Below are 17,956 nucleotides of genomic sequence, written 5' to 3'. Positions count from 1 at the left end.
TGGGTTTAAATCCCCTTGGAGCCAAGGTTTTTCTGGAAAGCAGTGGAACCAATGATTTTTTCTTCTTCCAGCTCATTCTCAAGGTTTGATTTCACTTTAGAGGAGGAAGAGAGAAGCCAACTGAGGAGTCTGAAGAGTGCTCTTTCAGTATGTGCAGCTTGAGCTCAGGGATCCGCGGAAATCATGGGGTGTGGTCACATGGCTGGGGGAGACTGAGCACAAGCCTGGTCCAGATGCGTCTTTGGGTCGTAGAGCCATCCAGACATGATGCTGCGACAGTCCAGTGCTGACACCTCCCGACAGCCACCTCTGCCTTTGTCACCGGAGTCCAGGGCCCATTTGCAAGCCCATCCACACCTCAACCTCCTGCCCACTCAGCAGCCTATTCGCAGGGAGGAGAAGCATCTGGTCTCTTGACCTGCTCTCTGTGCAGGCACATTAGGGGACAAGGCTTTACAAACAGTCAGAGTCCGTGGTCCACCCACTGATAAATACCAAACACTGCCAATAGGTTCCGCATCCAGAGATCAAGCTCAAGGCAGCACTTCAGATATTCCAAAACTTGATGTTGAGCTTCTCAAAGACAGATGGGTCATTTTGCTGCTTATAATCTGACAGGGTTTCTAGAAATAGCAGCAGCAATCCGGCAGCCCTCTGCTGACCACAGTGCCATTTGGCATTGCTCGTCCTGAGTCACCAAGCCAGATGCCGGTGCTGGAGATGCGGCTCCAGCAGTACAAAATCCAGTGGTGTCGGGGCACCTGAGAGGCTCAGTCGGTTAAGCACTGGCTTAAGACTTCGGCTCAGGTCATGATCTCATGGTTCGCGGGTTCGAGCCCCATGTCGGGCTCTGTGCTGACAGCTCAGAGCCTGGAGCCTGCTTCGGATTCTGTGTCTCCCTCTCTCTCTGCCCCCTCCCCCGCTTGTGCTCTGTCTCTCAAAACAACGAATAAACATTAAAAAAAAATTAAAAACACAAACCACTGTAACCAGTGTGGTTACACAAAACACTGTACAAACACTGTACAAAACACTGTACAAAAAACCACAAAACACTGTAACCAGTGTGGTTACCACTATAGTGACTGGGGGATCAATAATAATAATAATTACTGACCTGTATTATTAGTAAGTAGTATAGCCAAGGATAAAAAAAATTAATCAATCTTAGCTTGTACATATGAAATAACTAGTCAACCACCTCCCAGGACGGTCTCAACTAAGGTAACTATAGTCTCTACTACCCATGCCCCAAGCATCCACACAAAAAAGGAATGTTTATACACAGAAATCAAATTCCCAGGTACCATTCTGGGCCACCGCCTTAGGGGATATGTCTTTAAACGTGATTGAGGGTCACTGGGGCAGATCATTCTCCAAACTCTACTTCCTCTTCCAACATAATTCTGTATCGGCACCCTCTGCCATGTGACTTTCTAGCACCTCCCACTACACCAGGCAAATCCCTGAAGACTCTGCACGTGGCCATGTGCCTTGGGCCACGGACTTGCCATAGTAAGTTTCCACCAGCCCTCCTGGGCTTCCACCTTCCATGGAAAGGATATGCCCAAGACGGCCACTGCTTCTTCAGCCCGGATCCGAAAGGATGACAAGTAGAGTGTACCTGGGCTTTACGTTCTAGAGCTCACCAAGAGAGGCCAGAGTTCCGCTGGCCCACACACCCGAGTGTGGTGGTATTCACTGAGACGTTATTTGTCACATAGTGAAAAGGGACTGATGCAGTCCCAGCCCATGTGGTTATGCTCTGTTTTCAAGTTTCCACATGGCCCACGGAATAAGGGTGTCAGCACTGCCCATCCTGGCCAACAGTATCTCCCTTGGCCTTCTACTTGTCACCTTCTCAATTTTCTGCCCAAACCTCAAGACTAAGCTCTGCTTAGAAGTCTGGCCTGTTCTACTCGGCCACGTCTTTTGGGCCCAAAAGGGACATGCCCTCTTTGGTCTTTTCTTCGTCCTACCTAAGCAAAAGGGATGCTCTACGTGGTCCAGCTCAACTCCGTAGGGTTTAACATGGGGAGTTTGAAGGCCTCCCAGCTTCATCATACAGTATTTTCTTGAACAGCTTTGTTCTTTGTGCACATATCTGCCTTCAGGGACCGCCTGAGGAAAGTGGCTGATGACAAGATGAGCTATGGTAACGTGTCCCTGGAATGTTACCATTTCAATAGTGACCCACCTTTCCCAACAGATACTGATAAATGTTCCTATTCATAACTGTTGACAAACTGTTCATAAACCCATTCTAGGTTTTTACTGGATATTGCCATTAAAAAGGAACTACAATGATCAGGAATCAGCTCTGTGGGAATCAGGACATAACCTATGTGCCTCTAACTGGCTGCCTCTCAAAGTTTCCATAATTGCTCCAATGTATGTGGCAAGGAGTGTAGTAACTGATCTGTGCACTATTTCCCCAGGACCCACATTTCCCTCAGGTCTTATGTTTGTGAAATTGAGACCACTCCATCCTTTTCAGTTTGAAGACCATCCTCAAAGAGAGATTGCATGGAACTTGAGGCCTTCTCCTTGCCTAATCAAGGATCGTTGGCTACTAAACCTCTGCTCCACTTTGGGCCCCTACTTCTTTCTTACTCTTCTTACCACAATCTTCTGTTGCCTTCTTTGGCATCTTTTCCAAGCCTTGATCTTTCTGGGCTTTGGACGTCCTAATACTGAGATGGGATTTTCCTTCTCTTTAATACTGGTTCTCAGTTAAATGTCTCCCTTTATCTTTTGCACATTTCTTTTCACAAAATCTCAGCCCACAGGAGGCTATTTTATACCGCACTTTGTCTCTTTGTTCCTCGCTAGAAAGATTTCTCACTTGATTGTCAGAATTTCATTGTAGAGGACGGGCAGTTTCACCAAAGCCATGTTCCCTTTCACAGTCCTTGACTTTTGAATCATAGTCATCTTTTTTTTTTTCCCCTAAATGCTTTGCAATCCATTATCCATATCATTTTCTAGTCTTTAGCATAACAAGGTCTTTGCCCCCAAGGTCATTAAAATCCAGAAGCTAGCTTGATGCATCATGAACAATATAATGAAAATGTTCATTTCCCAGGCCCAATAAAATTCACTTCTGTCAAAATTAAAATAAACCAAAACACAGGGGAGGAAGTGTTGTGATAAAAAAATGTTTGCAGTATTGGGGTGCCTGGCTGCAGAAGCCTGATCTTGGGGTCGTTCGTGAGTTTGAGCTTCACATTGGGTATAGAGATTGCTTAAAAATAATAACAATAATAAATAATAAATATATATATATAAAATAAAAATAAATAATAAATAAATACTTTAAAAAATGCTGTCAGTATTATTTGTAGTAGTCAATGAAACCAAGAGATCTAATGACAGGAAATTAAGTAAACCACTGTTCGCCCACACAATGAAATATTACACAATAATTTAAATGATTGTTTTGAATAATTTAAAACAACATGGAAGTTTTTTGTTCAATATTAAATAAACAAGGCATAAAATTATTTTCAAAGTATAATTATTCAAGCATATACAGAGATATAATTTTCTAAATCAAAGCAAACACCCAAACATTAAGAGTGGTAAGTGCTTTGTTTTGAGATCGAAGAGATTTTTCTCGTCTTTTCCCGTATTTTGCCCTCTCACAAGCATCCCACGGCTTTCTTCTTACAAGGTTTTATAAGAAAATGAGAACTCAGGGGCGCCTGGGTGGCTCAGTCGGTTAAGCGTCTGACTTTGGCTCAGGTCACGATCTCGCGGTCCGTGAGTTCGAGCCCCGCATCGGGCTCTGGGCTGATGGCTCAGAGCCTGGAGCCTGCTTCCGATTCTGTGTCTCCCTCTCTCTCTGCCCCTCCCCCGTTCATGCTCTGTCTCTCTCTGTCTCAAAAATAAATAAACAACATTAAAAAAAAAATTCTTTAAAAAAAGAAAATGAAAACTCAGTCCAGAGTAGCCGTGCCCACCTTTTCTAAACTCTTGATTGACTACATCATCTGCCAGGTAGACTGAGAACATTCTCATGCTCTGCTTGTCACACCGGTAGAAAAAAATAAATGGTGTTTCAGTGGAACACTGTGGATCCTCTAACACACCCTCCCGAGCCGTCAGACTCCAGCCCTCCATGCTGCCTTTGAGCTCCTCTGCAACTCTCTTGAAGGTGTAGGCAATGGTTGTCCGGTCGGGCGCTGACTTGACTTCCTCCCACTGTGGAGAAGCCAGTGTGTCTCCATTTGCAACCGATCACACTATTTCTTCATGTCTTATCCACACCTGTGCTAGTCCAGCTTTTCCAAGAAACCGTGGTGACGTCTGCCTGGTTCCCTCCTATCATCTGAGTAACATAAATGTCTTAATATGTCTTTGCTTTTACATCTAGAGGAGGGCCCATGATTTTACCTCTGTCTGAAAATCAGCCTTTAGCAGTCTGAAAACTTGTTTTGTTTCCCTGAAGACATCAAAATGAACCCGGACAGTAATCCTGTGTACCTTGAAGATAAGGCTGTTTTCTCTCTGCTTAGACTAAACAACCAAGTTTCCCCGCCCCCTTGTCTCTTACCCTCTTGTCATCCCAGTAGGAGTGATTTTCTTCCTGGTTCCCTCCCAGCTTTTCTCCTTTCTTTTTTTTTAAAGGCAGAAAGCAAACCCTAGGAGAATATTCCAGCCGAATGCACAGAGGCAGTGATGAACGTTATTACATATCCTATCCCTCGGATTCATCTCAGTATTATCAGAATTTTTATTCACATAAGCTCTTGTCAATGACTCAGGCATTATTTATAATTTGCTCTCAGTTTTTCTCAGGTGTATCTGGCCCTGTCACTCTTTCTTCTAAGTAGGTTTTTAGGTAGACTTTAAAAAAAACAGATTTAGAGTCATTTGAAATTTTCATTCATTTAGCAAATATTGACTGAGCCCCTACGACAGGCTGAGCATTATTCTAATCTCGAGGGATGCAGCTTTGGCCTTTTACGGTGCTTACGGAAGCAGCCCAAGCCATGGTCACGGGGGTTCAGGCTCACACATAACAGAATAAAACCAGAGGTCCCGAGAGGGAAGGAATGAGACTCAGAGACACCGTTCCGATATTAAGAACTAATTCAGCTGAGGAAGAAAATTCACTTATAGCCTTGGATAAAGGGTAAAAGTTCCACCGACAAAAACAATACCTTCGTAACTCTTTTACTTACAAATAACACCTTCAGAAAACAATGGAACCAACCCGGCTTTACTGCCAGGTGTTCTGAGAGGCCGGCCCCCTTACCTCTTTTTTCTCACCGGTCTGTTCAGCAATGAGCTGGTCAAACACAGCCCCAAATTCTTCATGAATTTTCTGCATTTCGTTGATATGACTTGCAACCTTGTTCATAGTCTTGATGGCCACTGGAAGAAAACGGCCGTGAAAGGCAAAGGCTGTTCAGAGACGGTCACGGAGACACGGGCGGGGGGTGGGTGGGGGGCAGACCTCGGGGCCGGGGCCTCACCGTCCAGATGGTAGTGCTCCTCGCTCTCGGCATCCGTCAGGGCAAAGAGCTCCTTCAGCAGAAGCGGGTACTTGAGGATCCTCTGGATGGGCTTGATGAGGTAAGACTCGAGAGTGGCCGAGTGCTGCTGTTTCGGGTTCTGGGCATCTAAGAACGCCTTGAAAGCCGTGTCCGTCTTGGCTGGAAGAGATTAACACAGGCTGTCAGGATGGAACCTTCAAATGACCCCCTCCCCACCATTTCCCTCACTTTTTCCAAGGCGCCTTTCCACAGGACTGAGTGGAGAGTGTGTTGCAGGAGGAAGGAAGGCGGGGGCCCCAGGGAGACAACTGGAAGAGCCTGTCAGGCTTATTTGTTTGGGGGCAATAATGGAGTCTGAGTAAAGGGATAACAGGGTTTGTAAATCCTACACCTGGGCTTTCAGGGGCTGCTGTTCATCTTCCTCGTACTAAGAACGTCTTTTTTTTTTTTTTTTTTAATTTTTTTTGGAGTTTATTTATTTTGAGAGACAGAGAACGAGCAGGGTAGGAACAGAGAGAGGGGAGAGAGAGAACCATGCTGCTAGTGCAGCGTCCGACGCAGTCCTCGAACTCACCAACTGTGAGATCATGACCTGAGCTGGACGGAACCAAGAGTCAGATGCTTAACTGACTGAGCCACCCAGACGCCCCAAGAATGTCTTTTTATTCTGATATTTTGACATCTGGGGGCCTTACAGACCCCGGAACTGCCCCTCCCGGGGCTCACCATTCCTACATGCAGCAAAGGACTCACCCACCGGGGAGCACACCTTTCGTATGCAAACCAACCAACGTGGAGTCCCCTACCCCCATCTCTTCTAGTGGGCCCTGACACTCTGGCTGCTATTCCCCTGCCCTACTCCCCTCAAGGCCAGGTACCAGACAAATCGGGACCGCCCCTCTACCTCAGAACCCACTGAAACCCCCCCACCCTAAGCCTGCTTACCCTGCCTCGCTCCGTCCTTCGTGCAACAACCACAATAAAGATGCCCACGTTCCCCCCTGGCTCCTGCTTCCTGACTGGCCCTGGTGCTTCCCAGTGTGGCCCTGTGTGGCATGTCTCGTCCCCTTCTTTGGGGAACTGTGGGTAACAAACTACCTTTACAAAGGCCAACGGTCTCTCTGGTCTGTTCGCTTCGCCGTATCTGAATACTCAGAAAGCCTACATGTTGAAACACTCCTTACCCTGGTTTTCTTAATCTTTAAAGCATTTCATTGCCAGTTAGAATCCCTTTTTTTTTTTTGAGAAAAGATATGAAAAAAAAACAAAAAATGAGAAGCAGTGGTGCCCTGTAGCTCTGGGAAGTGGGGCAGGGCTGGGTCTCCCACAGCCAATGCCTTTTAAGATCTGTTCTATGTTAATACGCTGCTACCAGCTATTAGCATCTAGAGGGCAGCGCCTCCCTCCCAGAGCCCAGGATCGCACAGTCCATTCAGAGGGAAACATACATCTGACCTCAAAGAACCCAGGCAGCACTTGCTTCACCAGCCTGGTTTCTGTCTGTGTCCCAGCAGGGCTGAAAAGCAGCCCTGGGGAGTTGAGGGAACCCAGACGAGCAACAAGGTACCCACCAGTGGGTAGTTGGGAAGACAAGCCTAATTAGGAAGACAAGGCTAATTAATGCCATCTAGGTGCAGAGAAACTGGGGGGAGGGAGAAGGGAATGAGGGCACAAAACGGGGGAAAAAAGGTACAATATATCAAAGTGACGTAACAGTGGGCATACCCTTTTTCAAAAGCTTCTGATAAAAATGTATCTCCGTCTCCAGGGATTAGCAGCGCAAGCTGAGACCAGAAGATGTTGTAAAAGGGCATCATGGATTGTAAACTGATTATTCTATCTTTATTCAAAGAAAAACAGCAACCATGTGAAGGTGGCCTCATAAAGACCACAATCTTTTCATCCCTTTTAAGCCCTGTGAAGAGGAATTAGACTGCATGGGGTTTGGGGCCACCGTTTCTCCTCCTGCCAAAGAGCAAATCTGAGAAAAGAAAAGACACCGGGAAGGAGTGGCCTGTGTGTCAGGAAAGCAAGGCCCAGCCCCTCCGATGCCCAGGAGGCTGTGGCTACTGTGCGACATCCCAAGTGTCTACTGCCCACATCTAGAAGGGGCGTAGGAATCCCCTCAAAATCCGAAAGCCCAAAACAATGGCCACTGGCATTTAATCCATCAACCATATTTCATGTCAGAACAAAACTCAGCTCTTTGTGAGTTAAGGGAGTCTCACTTTCCTCCAACCTAGCCGTGAGCCTATTAAGAGTGAGACTTTTGGGACACCTGGGTGGCTCAGTCGGTTAAGCATCTGACTTCGGCTCAGGTCATGATCACACAGTTCATGGGGTCAAGCCCCGCATAAGGTTCTCTTGCCTCTCAGCACAGAACCCACTTTGGATCCTCTCTCTCTGCCCCTCCCCCACTTGCACTCCCTTCCTCTCAAAAATAAACATTAAAACAAAAGAAAAGAGGCACAGACTTTTGTTCTCCAAGAGTTCTCTTCACCCTCCCCTCTAGGCAACTTTGGCCATTAGAAAAATGTAGGTCATACCTAATGTTTCCAGGGATCGTTTTGAAAGACAATGATATTTTTCAGGTGCAAAAAACAATGTTATTGGATTAAGAAAAAATCTCCAGGGGCACAATTTAATCTGATTGAGTGATTAAAAGTAACACAAATTGCTCTAAAGCCTGTAATGTGTATACAATTTTACAGGAGAACAAAGTTCTCTAAAATTGTTATGTTAATGATCTCCTAACAATCAGCATTCGGTTAAAGTTGAAAAAGAAGCCTGTATGCAGAACTCTATGCCCAATACAGGACATGTGAAAGCAGCATATGCGAAAAGTTGGGCCAGACAACGTGACAAGGAAATTCCCAGGCTCCCTCTAAAAAAGTTTTTTTTAATGTTTATTTATTTTTGAGAGAGAGAGAGACAGAGTGCGAGCGGGAGAGTAGCAGAGAGGGAGGGAGACACAGAATCGGAAGCAGGCTCCAGGCTCTGAGCTGTCAGCACACAGCCCGATGCGGGGCTCAAACTCTCAAGCTCTGAGATCATGACCTGAGCTGAAGTCGGACGCTTAACTGACTCAGCCACCCAGGCTTCCTTTAAATTTCATGTTGAAAATGTCCTTTGAATTTCATGTTGGGATAGGTGCCGTGGCAATCAACTAGCTCTACCAGTAAGTATGTCATTATCTGGGGCATGCTCTTCTGTCAACCGGAGGCCTGCACTGTACTAATATTTCCTATAATAGGTTTTAAATTAAGTCAAGCTCATTCTCTCTGGCAGGAAAGCATAACATGGATAAATTATTTACGTATTCAGGGACTGGATCCGCAGCTGTGCACATGACAGCCACAGGGAAGTGTTAAGAACGAGCAGGCTGATTTCCAGAGATCCTTTGCAATCGGACTTTCTACCGATTATACTGTTTCCCAGGGAAATATCTTTTTTTTTTTTTTTTTTTAAATCACCTATCACTAACATCACATGCTGAACTAGGGAAGCAAAACAGCTTTCTGGAGACTCTCAGCTTTAGCAGTGCTGGTGGTGCCTATTATCACACACCTAGGGAGAAAAACATAGGTGAGGGAAAGAGGCATTCCACCAAAAGGCACAGTAAGTGTGCAAGGTTATAAGGAAATGAATGAACATTAGGAGTAAAGCAGGGATTTCTAAAGCTCCTCTGTTTCTGCATAATTGCAAGATGACCCCTCAATTCTGGCCCCAAATAGAGGAGTCAAACCTTTCGTTATGAGAAGACTGGTAAGACCGTTAGTCCAAGATAGTAGGGGCACCTGGCTGGCCCAGTCAGTAGAGTGTGTGACTAGGCATCTCGAGGGTTGTGAGTTAGAGCCCCATGTTGGGCACAGACTTTACTTAAAAAAAAAAAAAAAAAAAAAGACAGGGGCACCTGGGTGGCTCAGTCAGTTAAGCACCAGACTCTTGATTTTGGCTCAGGTCATGATCTCATGGTTTGTGAGTTCGAGCCCTGCGTGGGGCCCTGTGCTGACAGCAGAGCCTGCTTGGGATTTTGTCTCCCTCTCTCTCTGCCCCGCCCCTGGTTGCTCCCTATCTTTCTCTCAAAATAAATAAAAACAAACTTAAAAAAAAAAAAAAAAGACAGCAATGCAGTTCACTTCTTAGTACCTTTATTTGTGTAACATCTATCTGGCACATCAATGACTCTTGGATTTCTGTCCCAAACCCCCAACCACAGTCAGCCACACAAATGGGAATCTACAACAGACATGCCCACCTGCCGCCCCGTCCTCACCAGCCTACCTTTCACCAGGACCTTGGGGACCTTCGTGTGGCTGGCGCAGAAGGCACTGTAGAGCTTGAAGCGGTCAGCGTAATACAGAAAGGATCCCCCCAGGGAGAACAGCACTTTCTGGATTCAACGAGAAAAACCGCAGTTAGTTCATGTTCATCCTCGTCTAGAAATATCAGCGGGACACAGAGGGAGCCCACATCTGTCTGACCCTCCCCACACGTCAGCACCATTCACACCTGTCACAGCCTTTCTTTGCTCCCCGACGGCCTGAAACTGCCTATTGGAAAGGTCGAGGGCTTACATGTTGGTGGAGTTGGCCTTCTTGCTAATTACAGTGGAGATGTCACTGCTTCTCCAGCCCTGGGCCTTTAAATGACCTACCTGGGATGTCTGAATGTTAATGAGAAAATATAGATGGCATTTTGGAAAAGGCAGAAATCTCCTGAAATCTCTCATTAGCTCATCCTGGGAGGGGGAAGCGACAAACCAAATAGAGGCAAGAAATGCATACACCCCAAAAATAGAAGACACATTTCCCTGGTCACTAATTCCACCCTCTCCAATATTACTCCCTTGTCTAGCAGGGAGCAGGTAAGAATGTAAGAAACATGCTTGGCTACTGGAATTAGATCTCCTCTCCTAGCCCACACCCTCTGCCTCAAAAGGCTCAAAGATGGGTGATGAACTTCCCTATTAGAATTTAGTTTGCAGGGCGCCTGGGTGGCTCAGTCGGTCGGGCACCCAACTTCGGCTCAGGTCATGATCTCACAGTTCATGAGATCAAGCCCTGAACTGGGCTCTGTGTGGACAGCTCAGTGCCTGCTTTGGATTCTGTGTCTCCCTCTCTCTCTGTGCACCCCCCGCTCATGCTCTCTCTAAAAAATAAATATTTTTTTAATTAAAAAAAATAAATAAAAGTGAGGTTCCAAGAAAAAAAAAAAAAAGTTTTGGATTTCAATGTGCAATTTACCTAATGAGCAATGCACAGAATTCTGATAGATGGTCTACTAAGAACAAAAAGTTTCTTTTCAACTACCCAGAATAGGTAATTGGAGACCTACACTTGTTTCCCATGCTTTCTACTTTTTCTCCTTTCCTTTTCAAGCCCCACCCCTCCCAACCTCACCACCCTGGCTGAGAGGGGTCCAGCAGGGACAGTTATCCTTGGAGATACACTCAGTAACTAAACAAGAAAAGATGTGAAAGAGAAAGCTCTAAACGTAACCCCTCACATTAACTGTATCAAGCCATTAGTTAGGTCTAACTTATTACTTACTTAGCATTTACCATACAGGCACCCACAGATAAAACATTAAGGCATTCATTTATTCTTCTGGCCTTAAAAAAATGATCTCAGGGCACAAAGTGTGCCCAAGTATGAGGGGTTTATACACAAAGACTATATTTACCCCAAGTTGCCCTTCCGTAGGACATCATAGAGCCACTCTCTGGATGTTGGACGTAGCAAATTTCCAAGGGCACATTTTGTCAAGACTTGTTTGACCTCAGAACTAGTTATATTTCTTTCTAATACTGCCTTAGAACTAGAGTTTTATGCAGTCTGAATATTGGAACAAGCTTTTATGTTTCTGGCCAAATGTACAATCAGAATTTAGAGCACCAAGGGTAAAACCGACAGGGATAGGTGTGGGAGCAAAGGCAAGACAATCCAGAAGCCAACTGAGAGGTGCTGGAGAGGAGCTCTTGGGCCATGAATATTCAATACGCATCAATTGTCTTGCCTTCCTGGCAGAATGGAGACCTTCAGGTTATGCAATAAACCAGTAAAGCCACAGTCAGGGAAGAGTCCCGCTTGAGTGGAATTTAGAACTGTAACGGTTCAGAGACAGCTTACTCAAAGAATCCATGCAGCAATCCCTCCTAGAAGAACCCTGCTCATAATGCAGCCATGTTCATACTACAGTTCTGTTCACCTACCTCTCAATTGATTCACTGAACCTACACTCAAAGAACCGGCGTCCCAGCAAGAGACTGGTAAGTGAATTTAATGAATGTTGTATGCTTTAGATTAAAACCAAGTGTTTTAGGGGCGCCTGGGTGGCTCAGTGGGTTAGGCGGCCGACTTCGGCTCAGGTCATGATCTCGCAGTCCGTGAGTTCGAGCCCCGCGTCGGGCTCTGTGCTGACAGCTCAGAGCCTGGAGCTTGTTTCAGATTCTGTGTCTCCCTCTTGCTCTCTGCCCCTCCCCCACTCACACTCTGTCTCTCTGTCTCAAAAATAAATGTTAAAAAAATTTTTTTAAACCAAGTGTTTTAAGGAATGTCTGTAACCATTTGTTTTTTTAGATCCTCATCAAACAACTTTTTTGATTAACAAATCACTGACCCTTGTCATGACTTTGAACTGTCTTAATTAATGCACTAATTTAGAAAATACATGTTATCATTACAAACATACACAAAGGAACCAAACTGTATTTTGAACGGACAGCAGAGCCACCCTGAGGATGAAGAGGGGAGAAAATTAATTCATCCAAGCAGCATTTGAACACACACACAAATGAACCTTATGCAGTAATTAGGATTAAAGAGGTATTCCTGCCTGCAACTAAACTCTTCAATGGTTCGAGGAAAAAAAAAAATTATATTCCACAGACACACAGATACATACACATATACATATCAGAGATAGGAAGGGAGAGAAATAATAAAGCAAACGTGGTCAAATGTTCACATTTGGGAAATCTGGGTGAAGGAGATCCGGGAATTCTTCCAGACTATTCTTACAACCAGTCTCAAGACATATCCAAATAAAAACAGATAACTATATATAAAAACACATTTGGGGGCACCTGGGTGGCTCAGTCGGCTGACTGTCTGACTCTTGGCTTTGGCGTGGGTCGTGATCTCGCAGCTTCATGGGTTCGAGTGCTGCTCTATCAGTGCAGAGCCTGGTTGGAATTCTCTCTCTCCATCTCTCTCTGCCCCTCCCTGGCTCACGCTGTGTCTGTCTCTCTCAGAATAAATAAACTTAAAAAGAAAAGACTATATTCATATGCTAAGTGTATGAACATGTGTATGTATACTGGATAGCTCCCATTGCAAAGGATCACTGACCCAAAAAAACACGAGGGAGAAAGGGCAGCCAAGTCCCTAAATGTGTATACTAACATCACTCAGCCATATCTTGGCAAGCTCTACGAGAGGTCGAAGCGTATGGGCGCCCCACATAGACAGCTGAACCTGAGTCCAACACAATGGCCAAATTAACAAAGCGAAGAGAATAGAAGGATGGTCATTTCAGCACATAGTACCAGAAAAATCACATTCACAGGCAAAAAAGATGACTTTGATTCCTACATTGCACCACAACAAATTTAATTCAAAACGGATCCAAGACCATAAGGTACATGCCCAAATTACAAAGCTTCTGGGAGAAAACAGAAGAAAATGTTTATGACCCTGGTTTAGGCCAAAATTCCACAGCCAGGACACCAAAAGTGTGACCCAAGAAAGAAAAGATTTGAAAAACTGGGCTTCACCAAAATTTAAAATTCCTGATCTTTAAAAGACACTGTATGACAAGAAAATATTTACAAATCCCGGTTCTGGTAAAGGACTTCTACTCAAGACCCAACAGTAAGAAAACCAAAGAAATCAATGGGCGAATGGTATGAATAGATCCGTCACCAAAGAGGATACGTTACAGGCAAACGAGCACATCAGAACATGTGCACCGTCATGTCATAAGGGAAATTAAAATGAAAGTCACAGCCAGATGCCACTACACATGCGTTAGGATGGCTACAAACAGAGACCATGACCTCCTCGTGAGGGTAAGGGGGAACCGCCGGTGACAAGGTACATTGGCTCAACCGCGTGATCCAGCCACTCTACTCCTGGGTATTTAGCCAGAAGAAAGGAAAGCAGATATCCACACTAACACTTGTACACAAATGTTCACAGCAGCTTTACTTGCAACTGCCCCAAACTTGGGAACCACCCAAGTGTCCAGAAAAGGTGATAAGGTAACAGAGCGTGCTATACCTGTTAACCCGTGTGGTGGGTCACCACTGAGCGATGGCAAGGTTGGACTATTGGCAGATTGAGATACGCAGCAACAAGGATGAAATGTGATTAAACCAAGGACGGGACGCCACGTAAAAAGAGCACACGCTGCTTGATTCCATTTATATAAAATTGCACAATGCAAGTTCATCTAACTAATCTATGGTATCACAAAGTGCACGCGGTGGCCTGGGGCTGACGGGCAGTGAGGGGCGGGAGACAGGAATCACCAAAGAGCAGGAGAAACACATTCGGGGCTGATCGTTATGGGTATGTACATAGGGCAAGATTCATCAAACTGTGCAATTTGAACATAGGCAGCATATTCTATGTCAATTATGCTCGAATTTTAAAATCTGTTTTTTAAAAGCGTATGACGGTGACATGTAAGCCAACAACACTGTGCATGAAGCAGCGAGCTCTGTCATTTGCAGGTGTAGCATAGGAAATTATCTGCAATAAAGGAAACCCGGCCAAGGAGGAGGACACGAGCTGTAAGCATCCTCACTACGGTACTCGTCATAAATCCTCATTAAGGCTATAAGAACGCTGTAAGATGGAAGACTGTGTTCCTCCTGGATAATGATAAGCATTTCCATTAAGCAAAGTTTTCCAGAACAGGATAAATTAATTTGTTTACTGGGAAACCAAGGGTGCTGGTCTAATTTGCTAATAAGAAGTATTAAAGGGCCCCACATAAACAGGTCAAGGTTGGTCTATCTTCCACAGCAGAAGCTGGTAGACCTACCAGGTTTGATACCTGTTGATGGCACTAGTGTCCCCTTAGCCAGACAAAGGTCCCCTCTTAGACTCCCTTCCTGAATGGACGCCACTGGAGGTCCAATGAAGACTCAACACCACGAGCACGACAAATGACCAGAAAGAGTACAGGCCCCCCTGCGATCAGGAGAGTCAATCTGACCTACAGAATAGCCCACCCATGACATTAGGAGGCAGCCTCATGCCTTTGAGGATGAGACTTACCTTAAATTGATCGACTTTCTCGAGCTTTTCCAAATCAGGGACCAGTCTTACTCCATCCTCCAGGGTTTTCAGAAATTCTACCTGAAACTCTACCATTTCGGTGAGGTTTCCGAAGAGCACGTCCAGCTGGAAAATGGAAAAAGAATTTAATCCACTCTGCATCTCATTAGTGGTCAGAAACTTTATTTGCTTCCGATTTCAAAGCTCTTCTACCAATACTTATCAATTAAGATAACGAGCCCACCGTGGGGAAGGGGGGAAAGGTGAGGGGGGGGCAGCTCCTCACCCTCTGAGTGCAAGCCAAGAGCTTAACGGGCAATCATTTGAGCTATTTATTACAATGAAGCAAATTCAAATTGCTTTCAGTATTGCCTGTGTGCCTCGCTCCTTCTTCACCACGTTCAACTGCAATGTGACCCTCACAAAGTCAGGTCGTTTTTCCATCATACCTCATCTTGGGTGAGGAAAGTTTCTTTTTGAAGAGGTTTTAGGTATCTCTCCATGAGACAGTTTAAGTCCTAAGGGTTGAAAGGATACTTCATTAGCACATCTAAAAGTCTGTAAAGCATCTAAAGAAGAAAAAACAGATTATGTCCCAAACGCTAACATTACACTCTTTAGGTCATTAAATTCCCTTAAAGCAGGAGTGAGCCCAAATTTCCTGCAATATTTTAGACTGCAGGCCATGTGGCCTCTGTTACAACTGTGCCCCTGTAACAGGAAAGCCGCTTCCTGTGACAGCAGCACAAACACATAAGTGAATGTGTGTGTGGCCACGTTCCGATAAAACTTTATGTGTCAAAACAGGCAGAGGGCTGGATTTGGCCCGAGGGCCATAATTTGCTGACCCCGGAGTTAAAGACTAAAGTAGATAATTAAAAACAGATCACAGTGTTGTGACATCTAACTAAATTATATAGTTATAGGAATATATAACTATTACAGTCATAGGAATGTATTACAATGTACGTTTTGCAGTGCGTGAACAATGCACCTATTATAGTTATACATATTCTATAGACATTCGGAATTATGAAGGAATAAATTACATAGCCACAGGAATATAACTAAATGTCTGAACACAAGTGAGAATAAAAACAAAACAGATGCCCTTCTGCCTAGACTCAAATTAGATCCTGAAAATGACACCTTTACATTTTTCAAAAACTCAATTCAATTTTAGTCTTAGCCCAACGACAGATTCAGAAAGGTCAGAAGGCTCACTCAATATTCTCCATCATCTCCTTTCTCAGTCGATCACTTACACAAATCTCAAAGAATTGCTCTAAGAATTGATGAGCTTCCTTAAGACGCAGGAGAAATGAACGTTCGGAAGAAAGGCCAGATTCCAAGGGGGACCAAGATATGTCTCATTACCACCACCGGGCTTTGTGGTTAGTCAAGCAGCGGTACGAACCCACAGAGCCCCTCCTTGGAAGTGAGGGAAGGCAGGCCCCGCTGGAAGGCAGGGCGGGACAAGGGGACATACTTTCACATAGGTGCGCTCCGTCTCCAGGAGCTCACAGATGACCTTGCGCAGCTTGTCAGCGTCGGTGAGCTGCCTCATGGTGGCCAGCTGAGGCCCCGTGGAGTCCTGAGGCGATGGGCTCGGGTCAGAGAGGTTCATCTCATGCAGACTGCGGCAAAATGCGGCCACCTGTTCCGTGCTCTGCGGAGCACGGTTTAAAAGGCAAGGCAGATGAAGTTACCCCTCGCTAGAGAGACCTGTCTGACATCTGTTCCGCCTCAAGATGTCCTTCCTGGTTAATGAACTGCCACACATGAATTACATCTCTCCCTCCCCACCCCTGCCCCCCACCGCTCTGCACATATGAGAGCTCCGATGCTCAAAACAACCATAACAATAATTGCTAACACATTCCGAGTGCTCACCACATGCCAGGCACTTGTCTGATGTAGTTAACCCTCCCGCAGGGTGAGTAAGGGCTATTAGCATTCCTACAAAACAGCTGAGACAAAGGAGGCCCAGAGAGGTTAAGGAGCTCATCTGAGATTGCACAGCTCCAAAGCGGCAGAGCTGGGATTTGAGCCAGGCAGTGTGGATCAAAGCCTGTGTTCATAACTACTCTGCAAGAGGCATACAAATAAGGGGACAGAGAAACAGAAAAATGAAATGCATTCCACTCAAAATACAAGGCTAATTAATTAGCACACCCCCAGGTAAGTAAACTATACTTTGCAACGTCAGAAGATGATTTTATAAGCTAAGATTCTTTCTGGCTCTGTTAAAGATTGGCCCTAAGGCAACCTTCTAGATAATGACAGATACTCATATATTTTAAGAAAAAAAAAAAAATTCTGTCTCTGTAGCTTCTCCAAACAGAAAGATACCTCCTCAGGAGTAAAGGCTGTTGGGCCCTGAATAAGGCTTCCGTGGGGGAGTCCAGCCTCCACCCAGTCTCTGCCCAGGATGATTCAGGTAGAAGTTGAGGGTTCTAGGATTCTAAAGTTCCAGTTTTCCAAGTTATGCAAGACAGTTCTCCAGAGCGTGGGTGGTAGAAGTGCTGCTGAAAATCCCTGGGCCCAGTGCTTGGCCACCTCGGCTGCATATGGGACTCACCTGGGGAACATGCCCAGCTAACCCTCCAGGTCAATTCAATCAGGATCTCCAGGATGGGATGAGCCAGCATATTTTTTAAAGCCCCTGATGGAATGACTCCAGAGGCTACTTCGCAGCACAAAATCTAGTTTATTAATATTTGTCCAAATGTGCCACCCTACAAATGTTTGCCGGATATCTCCTCGAAGGCAGGCTGTCCACTCCTCCTCCTCCTCCTCTCCCCGGCTTCCATTCTCTAATTCATCCCTCAGCACAGACTATTCCCAATCAACACGTGTGCAAATAAAGAACGACTTCTATCACCCACGTACCCAGGAAGAACATGAGAAGAACATCTTCCCCAAAACAACAGTTGCCGCCCAGAGCTGAAAGTCAACGCTGGCATTTTTGTGCAGGGCAGAGGAGCTAAAACCAAGGGGACCCCATGGGGGCAATCTCTTAAATGCAGAGGAGGGCAGCCAACATTAATATGCCTTTTCTTCATTAGCACATCCCGAAGGGAAGGGAGCCTGGAATAAAGGCAGGACAAGGACTAGGGAAATCAGAACCTAACAAGGATATGTTAACAACAATGGCATGACAAGCCA

General features: G+C 45.3%; 1 protein-coding gene across 11 annotated transcripts in view; it reads right to left on the bottom strand.

The window, feature by feature from the left end:
* Positions 1–17,956, bottom strand: part of TIAM1 (TIAM Rac1 associated GEF 1) — a 388,818-nt gene that overhangs the window by 16,633 nt on the left and 354,229 nt on the right. For all 11 annotated transcript variants that reach the window (XM_078452850.2, XM_078452848.2, XM_078452849.2 and 8 more), the window contains 6 exons: positions 16,278–16,457; positions 15,238–15,306; positions 14,789–14,914; positions 9,786–9,894; positions 5,481–5,660; positions 5,261–5,379 (listed from right to left, as the gene is read on the bottom strand). In XM_078452850.2, the coding sequence (XP_078308976.1) occupies positions 5,261–5,379; positions 5,481–5,660; positions 9,786–9,894; positions 14,789–14,914; positions 15,238–15,306; positions 16,278–16,457 (783 nt within the window). The remainder of the gene's footprint in view (positions 1–5,260; positions 5,380–5,480; positions 5,661–9,785; positions 9,895–14,788; positions 14,915–15,237; positions 15,307–16,277; positions 16,458–17,956) is intronic.

This window comes from Panthera onca, chromosome C2 (genome assembly GCF_046562875.1).
Source record: "Panthera onca isolate mPanOnc1 chromosome C2, mPanOnc1 haplotype 2, whole genome shotgun sequence".
Classification (NCBI taxonomy): Eukaryota; Metazoa; Chordata; class Mammalia; order Carnivora; family Felidae; genus Panthera; species Panthera onca.
The sequence above is the reverse complement of the archived record's forward strand: the minus strand, read 5'-3'. Positions and strand labels throughout refer to the sequence as shown.